The sequence below is a fragment of the Rana temporaria genome, chromosome 12 (assembly GCF_905171775.1).
Source record: "Rana temporaria chromosome 12, aRanTem1.1, whole genome shotgun sequence".
NCBI lineage: Eukaryota > Metazoa > Chordata > Amphibia > Anura > Ranidae > Rana > Rana temporaria.
In genome coordinates this window covers 33588987-33612387 of record NC_053500.1, presented here as the reverse complement: position 1 = coordinate 33612387, position 23401 = coordinate 33588987, and the positions used below count along the sequence as shown (strand labels likewise).

Genomic DNA, 23401 nt, shown 5'->3' with positions numbered 1-23401 from the left:
GTCTCTAACATCCACCAGCTCCGTGATGTCATCACGGAGAAGTGGAAGAGAACGCCAGTGGCAACCTGTGAACCTCTGGTGAACTCCATGCCCAAGAGAGTTAACGTGGTTGTAAACCCTTGTTAACAACTTTATGCTACAGGTAAGCAGCCTACATTAAAAAGTGTCTGTAAACCCTTACAGACTACTTTTACCTACAGATAAGCCTAGATTAGGGCTTACCTGTAGGTACAAGAAATATCTCCTAAACCTACACAGTTTAGGAGATATTTGAAGAAAAGGACTGCACCGATGTCTACGGCGCGCATCGCAGGCATACTGAGCGTGCCGTTAATGAAGGCGATTGTGCCGTCACCGACGGCTCCCGCGCAAATGTGCAGGAGTGACATCATTGCGGCTCCAGCCAATCACAGCGCCGGAGCCGCGATAACCAGAAGTCACTCCGGGAGTAATGGCGGCGACAGAGGAGGCGAACGAGGGCCGCTGCGGGGGCTTCGATCTCAGATAAGTACCTCATAACGAGCTAGTATGCTATGCATACTAGCTCATTGTGCCTTTGTTTTGCAGGCTTTACTTTCCCTTTAAGGCATTGGTTCTCAACCGTTCTAGTGCCGTGACCCCTTGATAACATTTCCCAAGTTGTGGGGACCCCTAACAGTAAAAAATTTCGTAGCGTGGGTTGTCAGCACCCAAGGCAAAACAAGTAATTTTGCGCCCCCTAACCCTTACATTTGTGAAGTATTAAAACCCCTTATGGTACATTTTAGTATGTACAACTCTTTGTTCTCATTTCTTTCCCTTTTATCTCTCTATCCTAATTTCTTCTTTCTTTTTTTCCCCCATCCCTCAATCTAGCCGTCTTTCTTGCTCCATTTATCTTTCTCTCCCTTTTTATTTGTTGTTCCCCCTCTTTTCCTTTCCTTGTATTCTCTATTTTTATTCCTTTCCCTACTCCTTGGGGGTGGGGAGTTGGGATGAGTGGCAGTGCTGGTGGGAGAGTTGGGATGAGTGGCAGTGCTGGTGGGAGAGTTCTGATCAGCCAACATAGGTGCTCTAGATCAAGGTCATTTGCTGATCTGAGAACTGTAGTGGGGACTTTTAATGGGAACTATAATCACAGGTAGTGTTACTCATTATGTCTCACCCTTCACATTCCTCACCAGTCAGCTGACCTAGAGTCTCTGCCCCCCCAGCCATGTTGTAAACTGAATGGGCGGCTGAGGGCTCCAGGGACAGCCCTGCTGGGTGGCTGCAAAAGAGGTGTGGGCTTCAGGAACAGCCCAGGATTTGGTGACCCCTGGCAAATCATCATTTGACCCGACCCCCAGGTTGAGAACCACTGCTTTAAGGCTTACCTGTAGCTACCCAGGATATTTCCTAAACCTGCATGGTTTAGGAGATATCCCCCTGTGTCTGCATGTGCCAAACTCATGGGCACATGCGCACTAGGGCAAACTGAAGCAATGGGACCTATGTGACGTTGCTTCAGTCTTTGTGCCGTTACCGGCAGCTCCCACGCACGAGTGACGTCATCGCAGCTCCGGCCAATCACCGCGCCGGAGCCGCAATACCCAGAACATGTCGGCGGCCGGAGGGGGAGACGTGGACCGCTGTGGGGGCTTTGATCTGAGGTAAGTAATACATAATGAGCTAGTATGCTATACTAATGGTGGCCACACAAAATATTGACACTTTGGACATTTTCACCTAGGGGTGTACACACTTTTGTTGCCAGCGGTTTACACATTAATGGCTGTGTGTTGAGTTATTTTGAGGGGACAGCAAATTTTAACTGTTATACAAGCTGTACACTCACTACACAACATTGTAACAACATTTAATTTTTTTTCAGTGTTGTCACATGAAAAGATATAATAAAATATTTACAAAAGTGTGAGGGGTGTACTCACTTTTGTGAGATACTGCATATACGCTCTGCTGCATTAAGCAAGCTTCCACCCAGCCCTTTATGTACAATGGCTGGATAGGAACCGGTTAAAGCTTTTTAAAAAAAAATCTAAAAAAAAATACACAGACAAATCTAATTATCCCTAAAGTTTTATTTCATTTTTTTCCAGAGTAATTAACAGAAAACTCTTGCCCTCCCCATCCCCCTTTTTGTACAAAACAAAAATAATGAGAACGCACTTCATTATCTTTAAACTGTCTACACTAAACCAATGAATCTGTTACAAAACACATTTTTTTTTTGTTTTCAATTTAACCTACAAAAAACATTATTTTTTCCGTGTTTTTAAATATCGTCAATATAGGAAAAAAAAAAAAAGATTTATTTTTATTGTTGTAACGTAGCTCACATCCTATTTTTTTTTTCCATAGTGCTAAAAATGCACTAAAAGTGTCGCATCTCACCGTGCCAACATCGGACACAGAAAGAATCTACATTTCCCTCAAAAAGAGAAAAACTATTTTAAAGGAAAAAAAATACAAAAGTAACTCGGGGCTTTTTTCGGGTTTCTTAAAACGGACGCAAGAAAAAAAAAAAAAAAAAAATGATGTACATACTAAAACAAGTGGCTAAAATACAACTTTGATACATGTAACAAACAAAAAAAAACACCTCTCCTTCTCAACCACTGGGCCAACTGAGAATAACCGGAGCAAATACAAAAGCGGACTGCTTCCCTGAGCAACCAATGTTTAGAAACACGGGGGTTAGTTGCTATGGGCAACAACTGTTTTTCTCGCCAATGTTTTTGGAGATAAAAGACGTTGTTTTCTGTCATCTCCAATCTGATGTGCGACTGTTGTTCACTAACCCCAGTCCCATTGCAGCAGAAGGGGGGGGGCGTGTTGCCCATAGCAACAAGATTCCAGTTTCTAACTTGCTAACAGTATGTAAAATAAAAAGGAAAATGTTGCCGAGTTGCTATGGCAACACACTGATTTTTTTTACACTTAAAGCCCAATTAAAGTCCTGCGCTCCCGTTTTCTTCATCGACCTGCACTGCCAGTTGTTACGATTAAGACCCTCCTATCACTTGGAGTGCCTTAAAGCGTATTTACAATTTTGCAGACAAATTAGGAGAACACCTACTTCACAAAGAATAAAAAAAATGTGCTGTTTACCTTTTGGACTTGCTCTTTTCTGAAAACTCCAATATTTCCTCAGCTATAGAATATTAAAGGGGGGGGGGGGGGTGTTAATGTTTAAGTCCTGAATTCTGCATTGCATGGCAATGCCCCTTTATTGTCGCTCCACTTTGACTCTAAAACTGTTCAGAGTAGCCTGCGGTCTGCCCAAAAGGCATTGAAGAAACAACTAGAAAGGGAAGATCTGTTTCTTTTTAATACAATTTTTAAGTATGATATGTGAATGGTAAATATATAGTGGGGTTTTCTGAAATTTGACTGCAAAAGTGGAACTACACTTAATTTTTGCTGCTTTCTGCCCTCCTGGTCCAGTGAGTTATGCTGAAATAGAGGAGCACTATGTAGTTAAAATGCTGCTTCCTGTGTTCACACTGCAGAGCTTTATGCAAGCAGAGCTGAGTAACAGCCACACCCCTCAAAATAAGTGTGCTGCGTGAATGGTAAATATATAGTGGGGTTTTCTGAAATTTGACTGCAAAAGTGGAACTACACTTGAACTATTTTTTGCTGCTTTCTGCCCTCCTGGTCCAGTGAGTTATGCTGAAATAGAGGAGTACTATGTAGTTAAAATGCTGCTTCCTCTGTTCACACTGCAGGGCTTTATGCAAGCAGAGCAACAGCCACACCCCTCAAGATAAAGTATCCTCTGAGGAAGAGAAGGGGGCGTGTCTCACCAGGTCTGTTAGATTATAGATTGCACTGGGCAAGGATGTCAACCCCTTGCACCAACTGAACTATATTAGTGATATTTAGACATAATGCATAACTGCTGTAACAGGGTAGTGGAGGAAAGACTATATGAACTGAGGTTGTTAGTACGAGGTCAGGATGGCTTAATGTCTTTTTTTAGCGATTTCAATTAGGCTTTAAAGACCCAAAGTGCTTCTGTCACCTGTACAGTACAGGAAATATAAGCCATTTTGGGACATGGTCCAATATCGAAAAGGCGAAGTTCATCTTTTCCAGAAAAATAAAAATAAAATAAGCCTACACAGTTAACGGGCCCCAGTAGATATGAAAAAAATGTAGCTTTGTAAAATGTCCAATAATTTCATTTGGACCCCCCTGGAAAGCCTGACTGAAAAACTCCCAGCTAGCGATTACCACATCCTGCCTGGTTGCTAGGAACGTCAAAACCGTTGGACGCTCATTCCCAGCATTACAGGAGCGAACTCCAAAAAGGCAGGACATGGGGATTGCCAACTGGGAATTTTTTGGCCAGGCACCTGGGGGCCCAACTGGCCTACTGGTTTGACAATTTAAGGAACATTTTATCAAGCTGAATAGACTGGGACCCTTTCACTGCACTGATCATTTTCTAAAAAAGGAGAACTTAGCTTTAAAATGAAGCTGAGAGGGAACACAGTGTGCCTAGGCCAACATTACTCAAGTGTAGCACCTTTCCTGCAAGTGTTAAGCTGGCCATACACATAACAATTTTAATTTAATTTCAACCACTTTTGATCCACTGGGATCTGCTTCAAGCGATCAAAAGTAAAAAATAAAAAAAATAAAAATAAAAAAAAAAGGACAGAAAATAATAAATCTACTTTGACTGACCACCAGAAATTGGTCCATTGCCATGTCAAAACTAAGCAGAGAAAGAAACCAACTCTTAGGTCTTCCAATGCAATTTTGGCCAAAAAAAATGAAATCCAAAGTTCTATCGCTCAATCCAATTACCATGTGCATGGACCAGTTTTAATCTTCAAATCAACCCCTGGTTCCTTGTGGTGCTCCTTCCATGGATTCTAAGCTCAGGCTGTGCACATGGCCACCTCAACTTCTCTCCATGTTGAGAATAAACCTAAGGTTCGGTTAAATGTCAGGGCCACTACTGCTCACTGAAGCTCTGGTATTCGAATTTTAGTGATGGCGGTGAGGGTTTAATCTTAGTATAGACTGTGCAAATTTCTTTCCTGCAACCACAGGTTGCATGATTCCCCCATCAACACAGACAGTGTCCTCCTGCTGAGCCATTGTCTGCTCCCGGGACGGGAAGCTGTCCCCACCGGGAGAAGACAATGATTATTGCTAGTGGCTATAGCAGCCGTCAGCGATAATCGCAAGTGAATCCGGCAGGCTTTCTGTACCCAAGCTGATCGATCGATCGATCAACTTGGTACATTCAGCCTACCCACACACGATTCGAATCTCGGTCAGTCCTGCTGAACCGGCCAAGTATTGAACCATCTATGGCCAACCTTAGTGTGGAGAGAAGTTGAGACCCTATATGCAACCTGGGCACCAAAGAGCTCCACAGGGACCCAAGCATTGCTATGAAGAATAGTTATCCTAGGCAGGTGAGCTTCAAGTGATGGCTACCTCAAACATCCTTCTCTCTTATGCAACAGATTGACATTAACTCAAAACTCTAGGACATTCGTGATTGCAAACAAGCGGAGCAGATCCGGTCATATTAAGTCTCATGATTTAAAGTTCTGGAGAACTGTGTATTGCCCCAAGCAGCCCACTTGCCCATCCTTTATATTGATAACAAGTGATAAGGACGCCCCCTTTTAGACAATTTCAGCCAAAACGCCCAATGATCAGAAATCCCTGCCGCACCCTCGGCTCTGAACAAAAAGGAGCCAAGGGTAGCAGAAAGGACACAGGATGACGGGATCGGAAAGGAGGGCCAAGTACAGCAAGTCTGAATGGGCAACGAATACAAAAACAGAAGGGAAAAAAAAAAAATATAGTATGGAAAAGCAGATTGGGTACGACAGGGGCCCTTCTCAAATCGAGGTGCGTTTTGCCTTAAATTCGTTTTATACATAGCAGAAAAAGCAATGGGACAAATGAGCAGGTTTGGTACACTGACAAGCCTTAAAGTCCAATTTTGCCAACTCTTTTGAATGGGTATTGTTCTATATTCGTACACTGACAAGATCATATAAGCAAAATGTTCCTAGATGGAGAAGGACACTACTGCACAGGCAAAATGCAAAACTGGTTTATGCAAGAGGGGAAGTAGTAACATTTTAGGTCAACTTAAAGCCCAAATGAAGTCTCATAGTTCTCTAGGTTATGATTCGTGACTTGCTAGCAAATGCCTTAAAATACTTTACGCTGCAGTGCTTTATCCTGGCAGAGCTGAGTAACAGCCACACCCCCTCAGACCTGTTTTGCAGAAAAAAGAAGGGGGTGTGTTTAACCAGTTCCGCTACTGAGCGCTGATCACGAAGTGCATCTCTGGTGCCTACTAGACAACAGACACCATGCACAACTGCTGTAATAAAAAAAATAGAAGAGAGACCACTAACTTCATCTTGGCTTTAAGCAGAGCTGGAGAAAAATAAAATGCATGGGGTGGTAGGAACAAAAATGAAAAAGGAAAGAAGAAACCTCATGAAAAAAAAAAAAAAAAAAAAAAAAAGCTGTTGCCCACGACCACCAATCAGCATCTCTCTTAGCATCACAAGTTCGAAAATAAAAGAGCAGCTGCCTAGTTGCTATGGGAACTTGTTCTTCTTTCAGACACTTTAAGGCCCATAATTTACAGGGATGGTAAGGAGGGTTGCACAAAAATAAAGTCAGTCAGGGAAGGAAAAACTGAACTTTCTTCCAAGGTAGAAAAGTAGGAGAGGCTCAAGGTTCACGGTGCCACAACTGTGATACAGATTTTTTTGTATTGTTTTTTTTTTACATGGAGGCTAATCATGCTCCAAGATACCCTATCAGACCGCTACAGCCCTGAAACAATCTAAAGTGTACCAGTCGCTGACACACTTGAGGAGGCCGTTTCGTGTAAGACTCAGTATAAAGCAGCCTATCGGATCACTGAGTACTGATGACATCACTGGTTGCATCCAAATTGTTGATAAGATGACATTCCTCGCTCCTAGATGGAAACAGGCTGCGCTCTGATCAAGAATGGGTTAGTAGAAAAAAAAAATGGCTGCTTCCAGTGTAGCGGAGACAGGTACACTTTAAACACATCAGTCCCGCTCAATCTCCTCTTAAAAAAAATGTCAGTTTCCCTCAGTTGGAGTCGGAGTCTGAGGAATCTCCCGAGGACGAAGACGAGGAACTGGAACCAGATTCATTGTCATCATCATCCTCTTCATCATCCTCCTCTTCGTCTTCATTCTGTTGGTAGGAAACACAATGGTTAGTACTACATATCGGTACTTTTCAAATACCTTTAGAAAAACAAGTTTAACCCCATCAGCTCACCTCCTCCCCATCCTCGCTGTCTTCACTACTAGAGTCAGAGGAGTCTCCTTCAGAGGAGTCCTTATCCTCGTCATTGTCATCATCATCATCGTCATCATCGTCGTCATCATCATCATCGTCGTCGTCATCATCGTCGTCATCCTCCTGAAATGATGGTGGTATGTCAGTCATACCAAACAATCTCCAGAGAAATGCTCTTAATCGAATCCATGGCCTGCCAAGGTAGAGGTGCTCAACCAGTTGTGACAACCCCCCCCCCCCCCCCCAGGTGCTTGTGAGACTTTGTACCAATCTATGAACCCAAGTAATAAAACTCCAGGACTCCCACGTTGGGTGATTCACATGTTGTGCAGAGCATCCTTCCCTTCACCCCCGTGAAAAATATAACTGGTATTTTGCAGCAGGGCCAGGACAAGAGGTGGGCAAGAGGGGGGGCTGCCCTGGGCACTGTGGTATCATGTGTGGTGGTGGGTGGGAGGGGGGGGGGGGCACCACAAGGAGATTGGGATGGGGGGTATTTGTGTTGGGATGGGGAATTTGGTGGGTTGCAGAGAGTAAGAATTGTTCCAAGAGGGGAAATTTGGGGGGGGGGGGGGTGGTGTGCTAGGAGTGGCGATTTGGGGGATTCGTGTTGGGGGGATTTGTGATAGAAGGTAGGGATTTTGAAAGGTTTGTTCTAGAAGAGGTGATAATGGTTTCTTTCACAGTGGCCCTGAAGGTTCTGTCACTTACGGATTTCTGAGCGACTGGCTTGGATTTGGGGGCAGGTCCCTTCAGCTTCGTAGTACTCTTCCGCTTCTGCAAAAACAAGATAAATATGGAAGATAAGCCTAAACGATCTTCTCTAACAGACCAAAGTAGGTTTCTTGCCAAGTTGGCATACTCACACTACAATTCGCCTCTTTGTAGGCGGCACGTTCTTGAGATGACAGACTCTGCAAGAGAAGTGAAAAGGTTATAGCAAGGTTGGAAGTAAGAAGCAGCACAGCTGGTCTAGTCAAAGTCAAAGGCGGCGGCTCACCTTCATCCAGTTTTCGAGCTGCATGCGGTAGATTCTCTGTTGATCTTCGGCCTGCTTTTTGTAAAAATCTTTCTGGCTGAGTGAAATCCGTTGCCAGCGACTTCCGATTTCCACCATCCGCACCTTCAAGGGAAGGTGATTTAGCTCTCCATTTGACAACAGCTCCTGGGAGAACTTCTGGTAGCCATTCCTAGTGGAAAAAAACATTGTGATATGGAAGAAAGTGGGGAGATCTGCTTAGGCTCTGGGTAGTCCTTTGTTCATGTTTGTAGGACTAAAAAGAATATGCCAAATCTAATTACCGATTAAAAGTGCTAAAAGGTGGATCAGAAGTGTTCAATATGGAGGCTTCTAGTTGCCAATTTGGACAGAGTAGTGATTAGAAACGTGTTGGTTGTATTCAGAAAAAGGCCATGACGGCCAGTCATCATAAGTTTAGTAAACACTAGTTTAGGCAAAACTTTCCTAAAATTCTATTGGATCAATACACAAATATGTTGTAACTAGGGTTGTCCCGATACCAAGTACTTGCGGGAGTACTTGTACTCCCGCAAATTGTCCCGATGCCTGGCTGAATACTCAGCCCCCCTCCCCCCCGCCGCTTGGTTAATACGGTATTGTTATGATTACAGTTGCCCTAGAGTGGTAATCAAACACCCACTAATAGAAATGTGCCACATCCTTGGATATATTTATGAAAAAAGACATGAATTCATGTCTTGATCTAGAAGAAATTGGACTTTGCAGGCACAACCCGATAAAATTAATAATATTGTTTAATCAAAGAAAGTTATCGGGTTGTGCCTGCAAAGTCCAATTTCTTCTAGATCAAGACATGAATTCATGTATTTTTCCATAAACCTATAGCTTGGTTAATACGGGCGGGGAACATTACAGCTTTCATTTGAATAGCTGTAGTGTTTCCCGCCGTGCCGCGTATAGACACTCCCCCTTGCTCGGGATTGGACAGGTGATCTGTCCAATCCCGAGCAAGGGGGAGTGTCTATACGCGGCGCGGCGGGAAACACTACAGCTATTCAAATGAATGCTGTAATGTTCCCCGCCCGTATTAACTAAGCGTCGGCGAGGCAGCATCTAGGTATGGGGGACATGGCTGCTTATATGGGGGACATGGCTGCATATATGGGGGGGGACATGGCTGCATATATGGGGGGGGACATGGCTGCATATATGGGGGGGGACATGGCTGCATATATGGGGGGGACATGGCTGCATATATGGGGGGGACATGGCTGCATATATGGGGGGACATGGCTGCATATATGGGGGGACATGGCTGCATATATGGGGGGACATGGCTGCATATATGGGGGGGGGACATGGCTGCATCTGTGGGGGGACATGGCTGCATTTGTGGGGGGACATGGCTGCATTTGGGGACACGGCTGCATTTGGGGACACATTTAAAAAAAAAGTATCGGTATTCGGTATCGGCGAGTACTTAAAAAAAAGTATCGGTACTTGTACTCGGTCCTAAAAAAGTGGTATCGGGACAACCCTAGTTGTAACATTATGACCACTGACAGGTAGTGAATTACATTGATTAGCTTGTTACAATAGCACCTGAAAGTAGGTGGGAAATATTAGGAAGCAAGTGAACACGTCCCAGAAATGTATGTATTGAAAGCACAAAAAAAATGGGCAAGCGTAAGGATTTGAGCGACTTTGTTAAGGGCCAAATTGTAATGGCTAGATGACTGGGTCAAAGCAACTCCAAAACTGCAGCTCTTGTGGGATGTCCCAAGTCTGCAGTGGCCCGGATCTGCCAAAACTGGTCCAAGGAAAGAAAACTGGCGAACTGGCAACAGGGTCATGGGTGGCCAGGGCTCACTAATGCATGTGTAGTCGGATCCACCACAAGAGCTACTGGAGCTTTAAATTGCTGAAAAAGTCAATGCTGGTTCCTCGACATGCCACCCCTCTTATCCACCTCCTGCTGTGATCGCCCCTCTTGATCCCCTGGGCCCACCTTCATTCTGCTGCCTAGCTGCTGTGGGGGATGTGTCAGGATGGAGATCAGTACTGATCACCGACTTTGTCTATTCATACCTGAAGCATGGTAAACTGGCAACAGGGTCATGGATGGCCAAGGCTCACTAATGCCTGTACAGGCCAATAAAAGAGCTACTGTAGCTCAAATTGCTGAAAAAGTTAATGCTGGCTTCCGATAGAAAGGTATCAGAACACAGAGTCGCAGTTTGTTGCGTATGGGGCTGTGTAGCTGCAGACCAGTCAGGGTGCATATGCTGACAATGGGCACATGAGCATCAGAACTGGACCACAGAACAATGGAAGAAGATGGTCTTGGTTTGATGAATCACTTTTTTCTTTTACATCATGTGGATGGCCGGGTGCATGTGTGTCGCTTATCCGGGGGGGAAAGAGATGGCTTCAGGATGCACTGTGGGAAGAAGGAAAGCCAGTGAAGACAGACCTTTAGAGGTCTAGTGGAGTCCATGCCTCAACTCAGGGCTGTTTTGGCATCAAAAGGGAGACCTACTCAATATTAGGTGGGTGGTCATGTTATGGATAATTGGTGTAAATCTTTACAGTACTGGGTTCAGTCATCACAATGGCATATTAATTGGAGCTGCATTCATATACTATTGGGATCCTGTTCTCGGTGGTAATGGAAGTAGGGGTGAGGGGAAGGGCCACAGTGCCTCATAAGAGAGGAAGTTTGGTAAGGTCCTAGCCCCCAGTGGTCTACCACCATGTCAAGAAGCTATGACTAAGCATCTATCCATGATGTGAAACATGTTAGCTTTTTTGTCCCCTATGTCCACTTTCTACCACTGATTACAGTGTTGCATGAATTTTTGGATGTTATACAGCTTTGGATTTTATCCTTTGTTCATTTTGTTTCAATAAATCGCTTATCAAGAGTGCGGCAGTCCAGGAACATTTCTTTTTTCCACGGATCAGCACAGAGTCTGCACCTGTCAGTACTACAGGGCGGGAGCACAGCATAGGTCGCAGGGCTTGGAGCAGTACTCTTTTCCATTTTTTCCACCATGTCAAGAAGCAAAGGGTAATAGGAGTACAGATGAAGGTAAAGTGGCTTTATGGGTGAAGTCAAGAGATAATAATAGGTGGGGATTGGTGTTGCCATTTAAGTGTTTTATCTGCCAACATGATGGCTCCGGCAATGGGTTATTATATCCAGCTGTTCTATAACTATTAATTTCCAATAACTGTCATCAATATATCTGACCTCCACTCTTAAAGAGTGAAGGCCCTTCTATAGACAAGCCCACATGATCCACGGTTACTCAAGGCCTTTCTCCACCCTGACCCTTTGCACCACCATTTTAGGCTATTAACCTCAGGGCCCCTGTGCAGCAGTACACACCCTGGGCCAGATTCAAGAAGCACTTGCGCCCGCGCAACCATAGGTTGCGCGGCGCAAGGGCTTACTTGCTCCGGTGTAACGAGTGCTCCTGATTCAGGAACCTTGTTACACCGACTGCAGCCTAGGATGTGACAGACATAAGCCTCCTTATGCCTTCACATCCCAGGCTGCATTCTTGCGTTGGCCGCTAGGGGGCGCGGCCATTGTGATCGGCGTATAGTATGCAAATTGCATACTACCACCGATTCACAAAAGTTGCGCGGGCCCTGCGCACGCAAGGTACGGAGTTTCCGTACGGCGACTTTAGCATAAGGCTGCTCCTGCTAATAGCAGGCGCAACCAATGCTAAAGTATAGCTGCGCTTCCCGCTCGCGACATTCAAATTTTACGTCGTTTACGTAAGTGAACCGTGAATGGCGCTGGACGCCATTCACGTTCACTTAGAAGCAAATGACGTCCTATCGACGTCATTTGCCGCAATGCACGTCGGAAAAGTTTCCCGACGGAGCATGCGCTGTTTGCTCGGCGCGGGAGCGCGCCTAATTTAAATGATTCCCGCCCCCGGCGGGATCATTTACATTAGGCAGCCTTACGCCCCGCTGTTTAGCATATCGCCCGCGCAATTTACGGAGCAATTGCTCCGTGAATCGCGGGCAAAGCGCAATATTTGCGTGGGCGCAGAGAAAATTTTTTGCTCTTTGCCCACGCAAATATTGCGCGAATCTACCTGAATCTGGGCCCCTATATCTCCCTGGCTCATGCCTAGGATTTTTGTTCAGCCAACAAAAACAATAATAAAACAGGTTGGGAGTATTTTACAAACTTACATTGGGGCTTTCTTGGGTTCTCCCTGGAATTTCACCTTCTTGTTACTGGTTGGAGCTGCTGGAGCCGCTGCTGGAGGTGACCTCATGTCGCATAATTCTCTCTGAAAGGAAGCAGGAAAAACAGCCAATGATGGAGCCCTTTTCAGCGCTTATAGATTTTTATACAGCGTGCCATGTCATCTCTGAATACCTCGTATCGTTTCTGGTCTTCAGCTGCCTTTTTAATCCACATGATCTTTTCTTTCTTCTCCATGTTCGTCCAGGTGGCCTCCATACTCTTCAGGGCTTTGGCTCGGTCATTCTAGAATTACATAATAAGGAAGAATTTCCTTAGAAGGATTTTCACATGCAATGATACACATGCCACAACCTTATGGCGGGTGGGGCCATTGCAATCCACTGTATTAGTGCTGTCCTCTTCTGAAGGCCAGAAACAGAAGAGGGCTGGGCACTTATGTCCCTCCGCCACGCATAAATCAACCTGTATTTTTTTTTTTAAAGTGTATTTTGTGCGTGTACTCGAGAGAGGAGCCGGACTGCCACCTTTCTCCATGCCCCGGGTGGCAATGGCGGGTGTGTGAGGGGGTCCTCCCACACAGCCCGCCCTACCTGCTCCGCTTTGAAGCCCAACGGGGCAGAGGGACTCCCTATAAGGGAGTGAGAGGATCTAGCCCGCTCAACCAGCCCCGTTAGTCCTTCGCCTCTCTTTTTAGAGACCGCGTGGTCAAAGTGCATGCTTGTTAACCCAATTTCGAGTGCGTGTAAGTGTGGTGGTTTTTGTGGGAGGGGGGTGGGCGTACTAAGCGCAGGCTTACCTCGCATAGCACACCCACCGGGAGCCGGGCTGAGACCACCAAACTCAATTCACATGTAGCTGAGACCGGGATCCGAACCCCTAGCTGCAGAGGTGAATGGCTTGTCAGCGCAGTGCCAATCGCGTTGAGCCACCGCAGCTCCCCACCAACCTGTATTTTTATCGATGAATATTAGGCAGGCATTCATTGGCTGAGGTGGAGAGGAGGGGAAGTTGCCAATATGATCTCTACCTAGGCCAATCAGAGCCGGTCTAGTATTCATCAACAAAAATACAAGGTTGTTCCTGAATGGGGGAGGGACGGCAGTGGGCAAAGTTCTTTTGTTTCCAAAAGTAGAGGGAAGTCGCTCCTTCTGGAGAAAGAGGTAGATTTTGGTCCACAGAAAGACAACTATCACCCTTCTAGGTCGTGGCCTTTATTAAAAAATAAAATAAAAATACAGTTGAACCTCGGATTACAAGCATTATCCTTTCCAGGAGTCCAAAGTCCTCGCATATCAAAGCGAGTTTTCCCATTGAAGTCAATGAAAACGAAAATAATTAGTTCCGCATTGACTTCAATGGGATGCAATAACGAATGCAGCCAGAGGTGGGGGGGCACCAGAGAGTGTCGAAAACGGGCAAAAAGGCCCGAGGACACTTTGGCTCGTTTTCCTCGGCTCCTGCGCCCCCGTACCTCAGGCCAAATTAGGTACTGCAGGCCTGTTTAGCTTGAATTTTGCTTGTCTTGCAAGTCAACACTTGCAAACCGAGTCAGAATAATAATAAAAAAAAATTGCTCCCAAAAATTACTCTTAAACTGAGGTTCCACTGTACAAAAAGCAGATTTTAGGACATATAACGCATCTCTACATTTAGACACATTTCCAATTTATACCTTAAACCGGGCAAGGTAGTCCCCAATCACGCTCTGTTGCCAAGTTTCTTCAGCCGTCTTTGGCGGTTCTGGAAGTTTTCCCTTCTCATCTGCACCTGCCTTTTTGTTCTTTGCCTGAACCAGGGGGGGAGAATACAATTTTGACATTTATCAGAACGTGAAGAACTTGAAATAAAAATGTTGTAAAGTTGTCAGCCTTCACACTGGTTGCTCACCTTCGCTGCTTCCTGGGCTCCCTTTGAGGTGGCGTTGCTCAAGACCCGCTTGTTCGAGCTGACCATCTTTTCCTCTGCCAGGACCCTCTGTTTTTCCTCTTCTGGGAGAGTCTACAGAAGGAAAAGGCGCGTTGGTAAACCAAAAACACAGTCACAGCACTGCTCTGTATGTAGGATGGATTGTAGTACAAAACAAAACTCACCTGAAGAAAACTCATTAATTCCACTTCATAATCTTTCTTTTTCTGCACGGAGGAGAAAAATCAATGGATTAACACATTTGATTTGATGTAATGGTACAACTCACACAGATCCTTCTGCTCCCCTTTTGCCCCCATTCACACCTAGGCGTATATACGCCTGTAGTGCGACGCCGATGCAGCCCCCGAGACGCTGGAGGGATGATTTCACATGCACCTCTATGGAGATGGTTCACATCTCCACGCCGAACGCCGTACGCCTGAAAACAAGTCCCGGACCTTTTTTTCAGGCGGCTTTCGGCATAGGAGATGTGAACCATCTCCATAGAGGGGGTAGGCTGCATTCACAATCGCAGCGTTTTGTCGCCGCAAATCGCGGTACAAAACGCCGCAATTTGTCGCGCAATTCGCGGGACAAAACGCCGCGATTTTGTACGCCAAGGTGTGAATGCAGCATTAGCAAGACATGAGCACGTGGGAATCACCCCCAGATTCTAAACTCAGACACAGGACTAATAAATGAATTAATAAAATATTAATTAATAAATCCGTAAATATATATTTGTGCAAGCAATTTAACCACTTCAATACCAGGCACTTTCACCCCCTTCCAATGCAATACTGCACACAAATTACATTTTTATAAAAAAAAAAAAAAAAATGGACAAATAGAGCTTTCTATTGGTGATATTTAATCACCACTGGTGTTATTTTTTATCATGCTATTTATTTTGCTAAACAAATTAAAAAAACAAAACTTTTTGATTCTGTTGTAAACTTTTGCAAATAAAGTACTCTTTCGTCTTCACTGATGGGCACTGATGAGGCGGCATTGATATGTGGCAATTAAATACTGCACAGATTGACACTCATATGCAGTACTTATGGCTGTGACAGTGACCAATGCTGGTTATCGGCTCTCCTTTCCTCAGACACCGACAGCGCTGGTGAAAGGAAATGCAGATAACCTGCATTTGTTTTACATGTGATCAGCTGTGATTGGACACAGCTGATCACATGGTAAAGAGTCTACGTCATTGGCTCTTTACCGAGATCGGTCTGAGGGACACAGTGCACCATTGATTGGCGTGCTGCATGCCCACAGGGCAAGAATGGGAGGATGTCAAATAATGTCCTCCCAGAACGAGAGTGGTCCCGTCCGACCATCAATTTACAATATGGCAGGCGGGAACCAGTTAAGTACCTACATTTGGCAACGTCAGCCCATTCCAGTCCCCTGTACAGCAAAGCACAGACTGGAGGTGAGAGAAGCAGCACAAAGAGCCAGTACTGCAGTGCATTAAAAACCAGAGTGACAGAGAGATGAGCTCATTGGTCTTCTGCTTCTTATTTACTGTCTAGTTACAAGTTGGGGGAGGGATAAGACCTGCAAGTCATAGGGCTCAGGTCAGTGGGTTTTATATTATACACTATACATTGGAACCTCGGATTGCGAGTAATGCGGTTAACGAGCGCTTCACAATACGAGCAATATTTTATTTTTAAATCCCGACTCGGTTTGCGAGCATTGTTTTGCAAAACGAGCAGGATTTAAGCCATTGCGATGTGCAGTACCGCATTTAGCCAGAGGTGCAGGGGCGCCGGTGACACTCTGAGCCATTTGGAAATACTCCGAAACACTTGGGCCCGGATTCAGATACAATTGCTTAACTATATGCGGGCGTAGCGTATCTCATATACGCTACGCCGCCGTAACTTTGAGAGGAGAGTCCCGTATTCAGAAAGAACTTGCGCCCGAAGTTACGGCGGCGTAGCGTATATGGGCCGGCGTAAGCCCGCCTAATTCAAATGAACCAGGCAGTGGGCGTGTTGTATTGAAATGAGCCGTGATCCCATGCAAATTAGGGGCCGATCAAACAGCGCATGCTCAGAGTCACGTCGCAAATACTCCCCAAGATACGTTGGCTCAATGCTTAGTCGACGTGAATGTAACTTACGCCCAGCCCCATTCACGTACGACTTACGCAAACAACGTAAAATACGACGCTGTTTCGACGCTTCAGACGTCCATACCTTAACATGACTTACCCCTGCTTTATGAGGGGTAAAGTTACGCCGGACCGACGCCTTACGTAAACGACGTAGCTAAATCCGACAGGCGCAAGTACGTTTCTGAATCGGCGTATCTACCTAATTTGCATATTTGACGCGTAATATTTGATTTTAATGGAGTAGTACGCCTGGCAGGTTAAAACAGGTCCCATATATGCATTACATTGTGTATTTAGCGCCCTGTCTTAAATTAAGCTTTAATACCTACAAAGTCAACTTCATTTATTGTTACTGCACATTTTATATATATTCCCCGACAGCAGGTTCAGCAGGCTGCTCACGCTGCTTTAGCCAGGGCCTCCAATCACAATGAGGCAAGACCACAAATGCTGTCAGATCGTGATGAGATTACCTGCTCACACTTCTTGTGATAAGCATCTTTTTCCCTCTGGTTGAGCAGCTTCCATTGCTGACTGCACAGCACCATACGCTCTGTACTGGGCACATCCTTCATGTTGGCCATCAGCTCTGCACAGTACATGGAATAGCTATTTCTGTAAGGGAAAAAAGGCCATAGCATTAAACATACAGGTCACAACTGGTGTACTAAGAGCCCGTAGCTTCAGGATGCTTGGCGTTCACTATAAACAGCAACACCACTGGGAACTGTGCAATTCCCCCGATCACAACTGCAGCAAATCAGAAATTGCGCCATTCGGTACAAGTATGCCCAGGAACACCACAAACCATCTGAAAACTATCAGATACACCCCAGTGAATGCATGAAAATACCGACCCTTTCTGAAAATGCCAGATTTATGGCCGACTTCCCATACCATATTTCTATATTTTAAAGCGATTGTAAAGTGTCCATTTTTTTTATTTAACAAAAATGTTATACTTCCCTGCTCTGTGCAGTGGTTTTGCACAGAGCACTCCTGAACCTGCTCTTCCCGGGTTGTCTGCTGGTATGCCTGGCTCCATGGCTAGTACTCCCATGGAAATCCACTTTCTATGAGGGCTCCCGAGCCGCCCCATCTGCGTCTATTGACACAGACAGTGGGGGCTCGTCCTCCGCTTTCCCTCCTTCCTCATAGGATGCCAATCGCTTTTGCTGCTTATGATCTGCACAGTGAGGAGGGAGAGAGCCGCTAATCTCATGCACATCTCTGGATCGAGATTGGGCTCAGGTAAGTTCAAGGGGGGGGGGGGGGCTGGGTGGACCCTCTACAACAGAACATTTTAGATCCTTAACCACTTGACCACTGGGCACTTAAACACCCTTCCTGACCAGACCAATTTTCAGCTTTCGGTGCTCTCACATTTTGAATGACAATAACTCAGTCATACAACACTGTAAATAAATGAAATTTTTGTCCTTTTTTTCCCACAAATGGAGCTTTCTTTTGGTGGTATTTGATCACCTCTGCGGTTTTTATTTTTTTCGCTATAAATGAAAAAAAGAATGTAAATTTTGTAAAAAAATGAATTTTTCTTCATTTCTATCATAACATTTTGCAAAAAATAAATTTTTCCTCATAAATTTGGCCTAAAATGTATACTGCTACATATTAGCACTGTAGTGGCACTGGGCACGGTAGTGGCACTGATGGAGCACTGGCGGCACTGATGAGTACTGTAGTGGCACTGACAGACACTAGCAGCACCAATGGGCACTGAAGTGGCAGAGGTGGGGACTGTAGTGGCACTGGTGGGGGACTGTAGTGGCACAGATGGGGACTGTAGGGGCACTGATGGGTAGTGTAGTGGCACTGTGTGGCACTGCTAGGCTCTGCTGGGCACAATGTAGATTTTCACTCACTTTAAAAATCGCTTCTCTCCTCACACGCTGTATCGGTGTGAGGAGAGAAGAGAAGACCTCAGGGTGACCTTTTTTTTTTGTTTACATTTCTCTGCTCCCTCATTGGAGGGAGCGATCAGGTGGTGAAGAGCCGCTATCATTGGCTCTTCACCTTGATCCGTGTTGCGTCGGGTCCCCTGGACCTGGCGAGCATGGACACTTCCGCGAGCGCGTCTCAGGGGGCGCGCAAACAAGGAAGTGCACAAGGACGTCCCAGGGACGTCGTGTAAAAACAACTCGACCGCGCTGTAGCAGTATTTTTGCAATAGTGCGGTCGGCAAGTGGTTAAACCACTTTAAAGTGGATTTCAAGCCTAACGCCATTTTAAAAAAATGTTCCCTCCCCCTTACTTCTACCTATCCTGTCTACACTGTAAAAAAGGATCTGTAAATACTCACGTTTTTTTTTCAATTTGGTCACATGATCCTGCAGCTCTGGTTCCCAGGAGCACTCAACAATTGCTGCGAATCCTGGGAGCCATGACATCTGCGCTCCCTCCTCTCCCCTGCAGCGGCTGCTCACCAACACAGGGGAGCTTCAGCTGCAGGATCATGTGACTTGACCGAAGCAAGTTAAAAAAAAAAGGTGGGGGGGGGGGGCAGTATTCAGATTTTACATAGGGTAGGCATGAAAGGGGGGACATTTTTAAGACTCGTCTACAATAGTCTTGAATTCTGTTTTAAATGATCAATCTGCTCTGCAGGAAAACCCCAACTTCATGCCAACTACTTACGGAGGGGGTTTTGTTGGCCGACCGTCAGACTTGTCTTTAAGCTGACGCTCTGCCTTGGTCAGCGTAGAGCGGGTGATGCCCTCTTCAGTAATATTCATCTCTGGGTGCTTCTGCATGTACTCTCTCATCGCGTTCTGTAACAGAAGGATAACAAATTAAATTCACAGCAATCAGTTGAGAAACTACTTCTGCAATCACAACCATATCTCTATAAAAATTTGAACTATCTGCCTCATATCCCAACATAACCAATCAGATTAGGTCTTGTGTTCTCCGCAGCCGAAGGCCTTCTTGGCATGAGCGGTTATGGCTTCCACCAAAAGAAAGCAGTGTTGAAGGTTTTGTGGCTTTTTTCTTATTATATTTATAAAAGCCTAGATTTATAACCTATTTTTATTAAAAGCTAAATTCCGGAGAAAACAAAAAAGCTCCATTGCAGTGGAGCTGCTCCCACACTGTAAAAAAAGCATGTTTATGTCCAGGGAACCACAAAAACTGTTTTAGCCACCCAATCCTTGTTTCTGCGCCCCACCTTGTCTCAGCAGTCCGAAGACAGAACTCCTCCTCCAGGTCCTGCGCTTCTCTGTTCAGGTGCGGAGAGGCTCATCTCTGCCTCCTCCCCATCTTAGCAGTCGGCAGCAGAGAGGATGACAGAACTCCCCCTCTGTGCAGCCACTGCACCCCCTCGGCTCCATCTTCCCTGATCTCAGCATTCAGCCGACTCCAGTCCTCCTCCAGACCCTGCACTTTCAGCTTCCCAGCACCACCCTTAAAGCGGAGCTCCACCCTAAAGTGGAACTCACGCTGATCGGCACCCGCCCCCCCTCCGGTGTCACATTTGACACCTTTCAGGGTGAGGGGGGTGCAGATACCTGTCTAAAGACAGGTATTTGCACCCACTTCCGGCCACACGCTACGGGCAAAAGACGGGTTTTTCTGACTTCCCGTCTGTCGCCCGTTGTGTGCTGGGAACACTCGGCTCCCAGCACACAGCGTGTGAGCCAATTCGGCGGGCGCAGCGCGACTCGCGCCGTAGGGAACCGGGTAGTGAAGCCGGAGCGCTTCACTTCCTGGTTCCCTCACTGAGGATGGCGGGGGGAGCAGCAGAGAGACGAGCGATCGCTCATCCTCTGCTGCGGACGGCGCGGGACTCCAGGACAGGTAAGTGTCCTAATATTAAAAGTCAGCAGCTGCAGTATTTGTAGCTGCTGGCTTTTAATATTTTTTTATACTGGCACATCCGCTTTAACTTCTTTCCCGCAGCAACACAAGATAAGAGGGTGCACTGTGATGTAAAGGAGGGTGGGGGACTCTTGACTTCTGGTGGTGGTGGTGGGGTTCTTAACATCTGATGTAAGGGGGTTGCTCTTGACATCTAGTCTTACAAATAGAACCGGCCCTTGGAGGGCAATCATAATGCGGCCCGCAATGAAATGGAGTTTGACACCCCACTAGGACAACAAATCAGAATGCAGATATAACCGGGACAGGAAGACAGAGGCAGGAATATAAATTTAACAAGATTTTCTAACTCTACTAAGACTGATGTCTATCCCCATCAGAGAGATATGCCTTCTCTCCCTGTCCTGGTGGTATCCCATCAATGAAATTTGGGTTAAACCCAGCAATAAAAAAACCTGCAACTCTTACTCGCGCTATACGGCAGGTTTTGGCTGGAGTCAGCACCATTACCTCATATAGCTTGCGTTGTTTAAGTGCCTTGTCAATCCACTTTAGACGCTTCTGATCTGTAAGTTGTGACCACTGTTTTCCTAACGCATCCTTCACATCTTTAGTGCTGGCCTGGAATCAAAGACAAAGATTTACTCTTCAACACACGATTCAACAAAGCGTTTGGGCAACACGGATGGGTAAAATCGGCTTAGAAAGGGATTCAACTTGGTTCTAAAGGCTATGGACAATAATTAACACTTACATCAGGTTTCAGCTTGAGGTGGACCTTCCTCTCGTGGTTGTACCACAGCTGCTGAGGGGTCTTAGGCTTTTCAGGGACGTCCGATTTTTTGGTGCTCTGCATGAGGTCTGGATGTTCCTCCCTGTACACAAACACAAAGGAAAATTAGGCAAAACAAACCAACTTCGTAGTCCTAGCTGCCAAGTTGTAAATGAACCCTAATCACCTGAATCTTGCCAGGTTCTTTTCAAAGTCCTGCTTCTCTCTCTGGAAATCTTGGATGTATTTCCCCTGCAAAAGACAAGACGAGATCCTGGGTCATGCAAATTTTAAAAACAGCTACAATCAAAGCTAAAAGGTTGGTATACTAGTTGACGCACAGCTATCATGGCACTATGGACCAAAATCTCTGAGGCGTCCAACACCTTGTTGAATCTATGCCATGAAGCATGAAGTTAGTTCTGAAGGCAAAAGGGGGTCCAACCTGGTACTAGACCCCTTCAAAGACAAAAATCTTCATCTAATGTCAGATGCTTAACCACTTAAGCCCTGGACCATTTTGTAGCTAAAGGACCTGGCCACTCTTTGCGATTCGGCACTGCGTCGCTTTAACTGACAATTGTGCGGTCGTGCGACGTGGCTCCCAAACAAAATTGGCGTCCTTTTTTTCCCACAAATAGAGCTTTCTTTTGGTGGTATTTGATCACCTCTGCGGTTTTTATTTTTTGCGCTATAAACAAAAATAGAGCGACAATTTTGAAAAAAAGCCCAGAACAGCAGTAAATCATAAAGCAGAACTAAACCCATCGATTTAACAAGTTAAAAAAAAAAAAGTTTTATTCCTGAAATGCTGGGATTGCTAACTGTCACATCTTCTTGTGTCCTCAACCAAACTTTCAAACCATCAAATGGCTGGTGTGATAACCGATCTGTGCAGCACCATGGCAGCTGCAGATCAAACAGAAGCAGATGCCTTGGTTGTAAAAGATCAGAGGGTTTGAAATTCTGCTCCAAGGCTGTCAGCAGATCAGCCTCTACAAACTCGGCAGTGCCTAAAATAGAAAGCAACTGAGCATGTGCAGAGCAGGGTGAGACAGTGCATTACTGGATTTTAAAGAGAAACTTTAACTAAAGGCGGAGTTTCACCCAAAAGTGGAACTTTTGCTTTAAGCACTCATTTAATGTAATTTTTTTTGGGGGGGGGGGGGAGTGGGGGGCTTTGTTTGAAGTGGAACTTCCTGTCCCACTTCGTCCTATGCGACTCCTTCTCTCCCCCTAGCCGATCTCCTGGGACACGCAACAGGTCCCAGAAGATCGCAGCACGACTCGCGCAGTGCGTTCCCGGGCCATGAAGCCGAAAGCTGTCACGGCAAGGTGCCCAGAGTGTCAATGGAGGCGCCGGCGGAGAGGAGCGAGGCTCCGGGCGGCCGCATCCCTGGACCATGGAACAGGTAAGTGTCTGTTTATTAAAAGTCAGCAGCTACACTTTTTGTAGCTGTTGACTTTTAATAAAAATAAAAAGCCTGGAACTCTGCTTTATGATTGATAAATTTTACGAAAATATACATGCAGCATGTAAAAAATGGCAATTATCCGATTTACCCATTTAATTTAGCAAAATCTGTATTTTTTCAATAGAAAAAAAAAGTAGCCTGGAACGGCCATTTTAACTGAGGGTAGCTGAAGCCAGTGCCATTTGGCTTCCTGGTAATCCAGCCGCTTCTCTGCCCCATATTGCTAAATCTTGCGCATGCACAGTATTTCTGCGGGTGCCATGTATACGCATTAAAGCACAGTGGTTCAAGACCACCCCCATCTCCGTCCACCTTTGTGCCTATCTGGCGCTCCTCCAGAACACCTCAGCTCGCTCTCATGAGATGAAAAAAAGCCAGATGACTCCTAGGATTTGCAACGATGATATACCAGGAGCCAAGGGGGCTAGACCTGGCTACGTCATAGACGAATGACATGGATGGAAACCGGAATAGCAAGAAATAAGGGATGCAGAGGTCGATAAATGCATTTTTTTTAACCAACAATATTAAAAGGAGAGGAAGACAAGCCAAATAAAAAAAAAATGTTATGAATTGACTGAAGTTCTACATTAAACAGTACAGACACTTATTTTTTATGTTTTACATAGCTATACCTGCAAAAGGGGTCAGCCTGAAGTCATCTAGTAGGACTTTGTTTTCTGACTAAAGTTCCACTTTAAAAGTATGTATAACCGTCCATATGTGTTTAGGTCTGCCATATATC

At 45.6% G+C, this 23401-nt stretch overlaps 1 protein-coding gene across 4 annotated transcripts in view; it reads right to left on the bottom strand.

Annotated features, from left to right (window-relative positions):
• Nucleotides 1-2330: 2330 nt before the first annotated feature.
• UBTF (upstream binding transcription factor) overlaps nucleotides 2331-23401 on the bottom strand; it is a 34894-nt gene continuing 13823 nt past the window's right edge. For all 4 annotated transcript variants that reach the window (XM_040330696.1, XM_040330693.1, XM_040330694.1 and 1 more), the window contains exons 6-20: nucleotides 21369-21433; nucleotides 21164-21284; nucleotides 20920-21030; nucleotides 19228-19361; nucleotides 17046-17187; nucleotides 14624-14665; nucleotides 14421-14531; nucleotides 14206-14319; nucleotides 12705-12815; nucleotides 12515-12615; nucleotides 8315-8504; nucleotides 8181-8228; nucleotides 8026-8091; nucleotides 7294-7437; nucleotides 2331-7206 (exon numbers count right to left, since the gene is read on the bottom strand). In XM_040330696.1, coding sequence (XP_040186630.1) covers nucleotides 7099-7206; nucleotides 7294-7437; nucleotides 8026-8091; nucleotides 8181-8228; nucleotides 8315-8504; nucleotides 12515-12615; nucleotides 12705-12815; nucleotides 14206-14319; nucleotides 14421-14531; nucleotides 14624-14665; nucleotides 17046-17187; nucleotides 19228-19361; nucleotides 20920-21030; nucleotides 21164-21284; nucleotides 21369-21433 — 1608 coding nt within the window. In that variant the 3' untranslated portion in view covers nucleotides 2331-7098. The remainder of the gene's footprint in view (nucleotides 7207-7293; nucleotides 7438-8025; nucleotides 8092-8180; nucleotides 8229-8314; nucleotides 8505-12514; nucleotides 12616-12704; nucleotides 12816-14205; nucleotides 14320-14420; nucleotides 14532-14623; nucleotides 14666-17045; nucleotides 17188-19227; nucleotides 19362-20919; nucleotides 21031-21163; nucleotides 21285-21368; nucleotides 21434-23401) is intronic.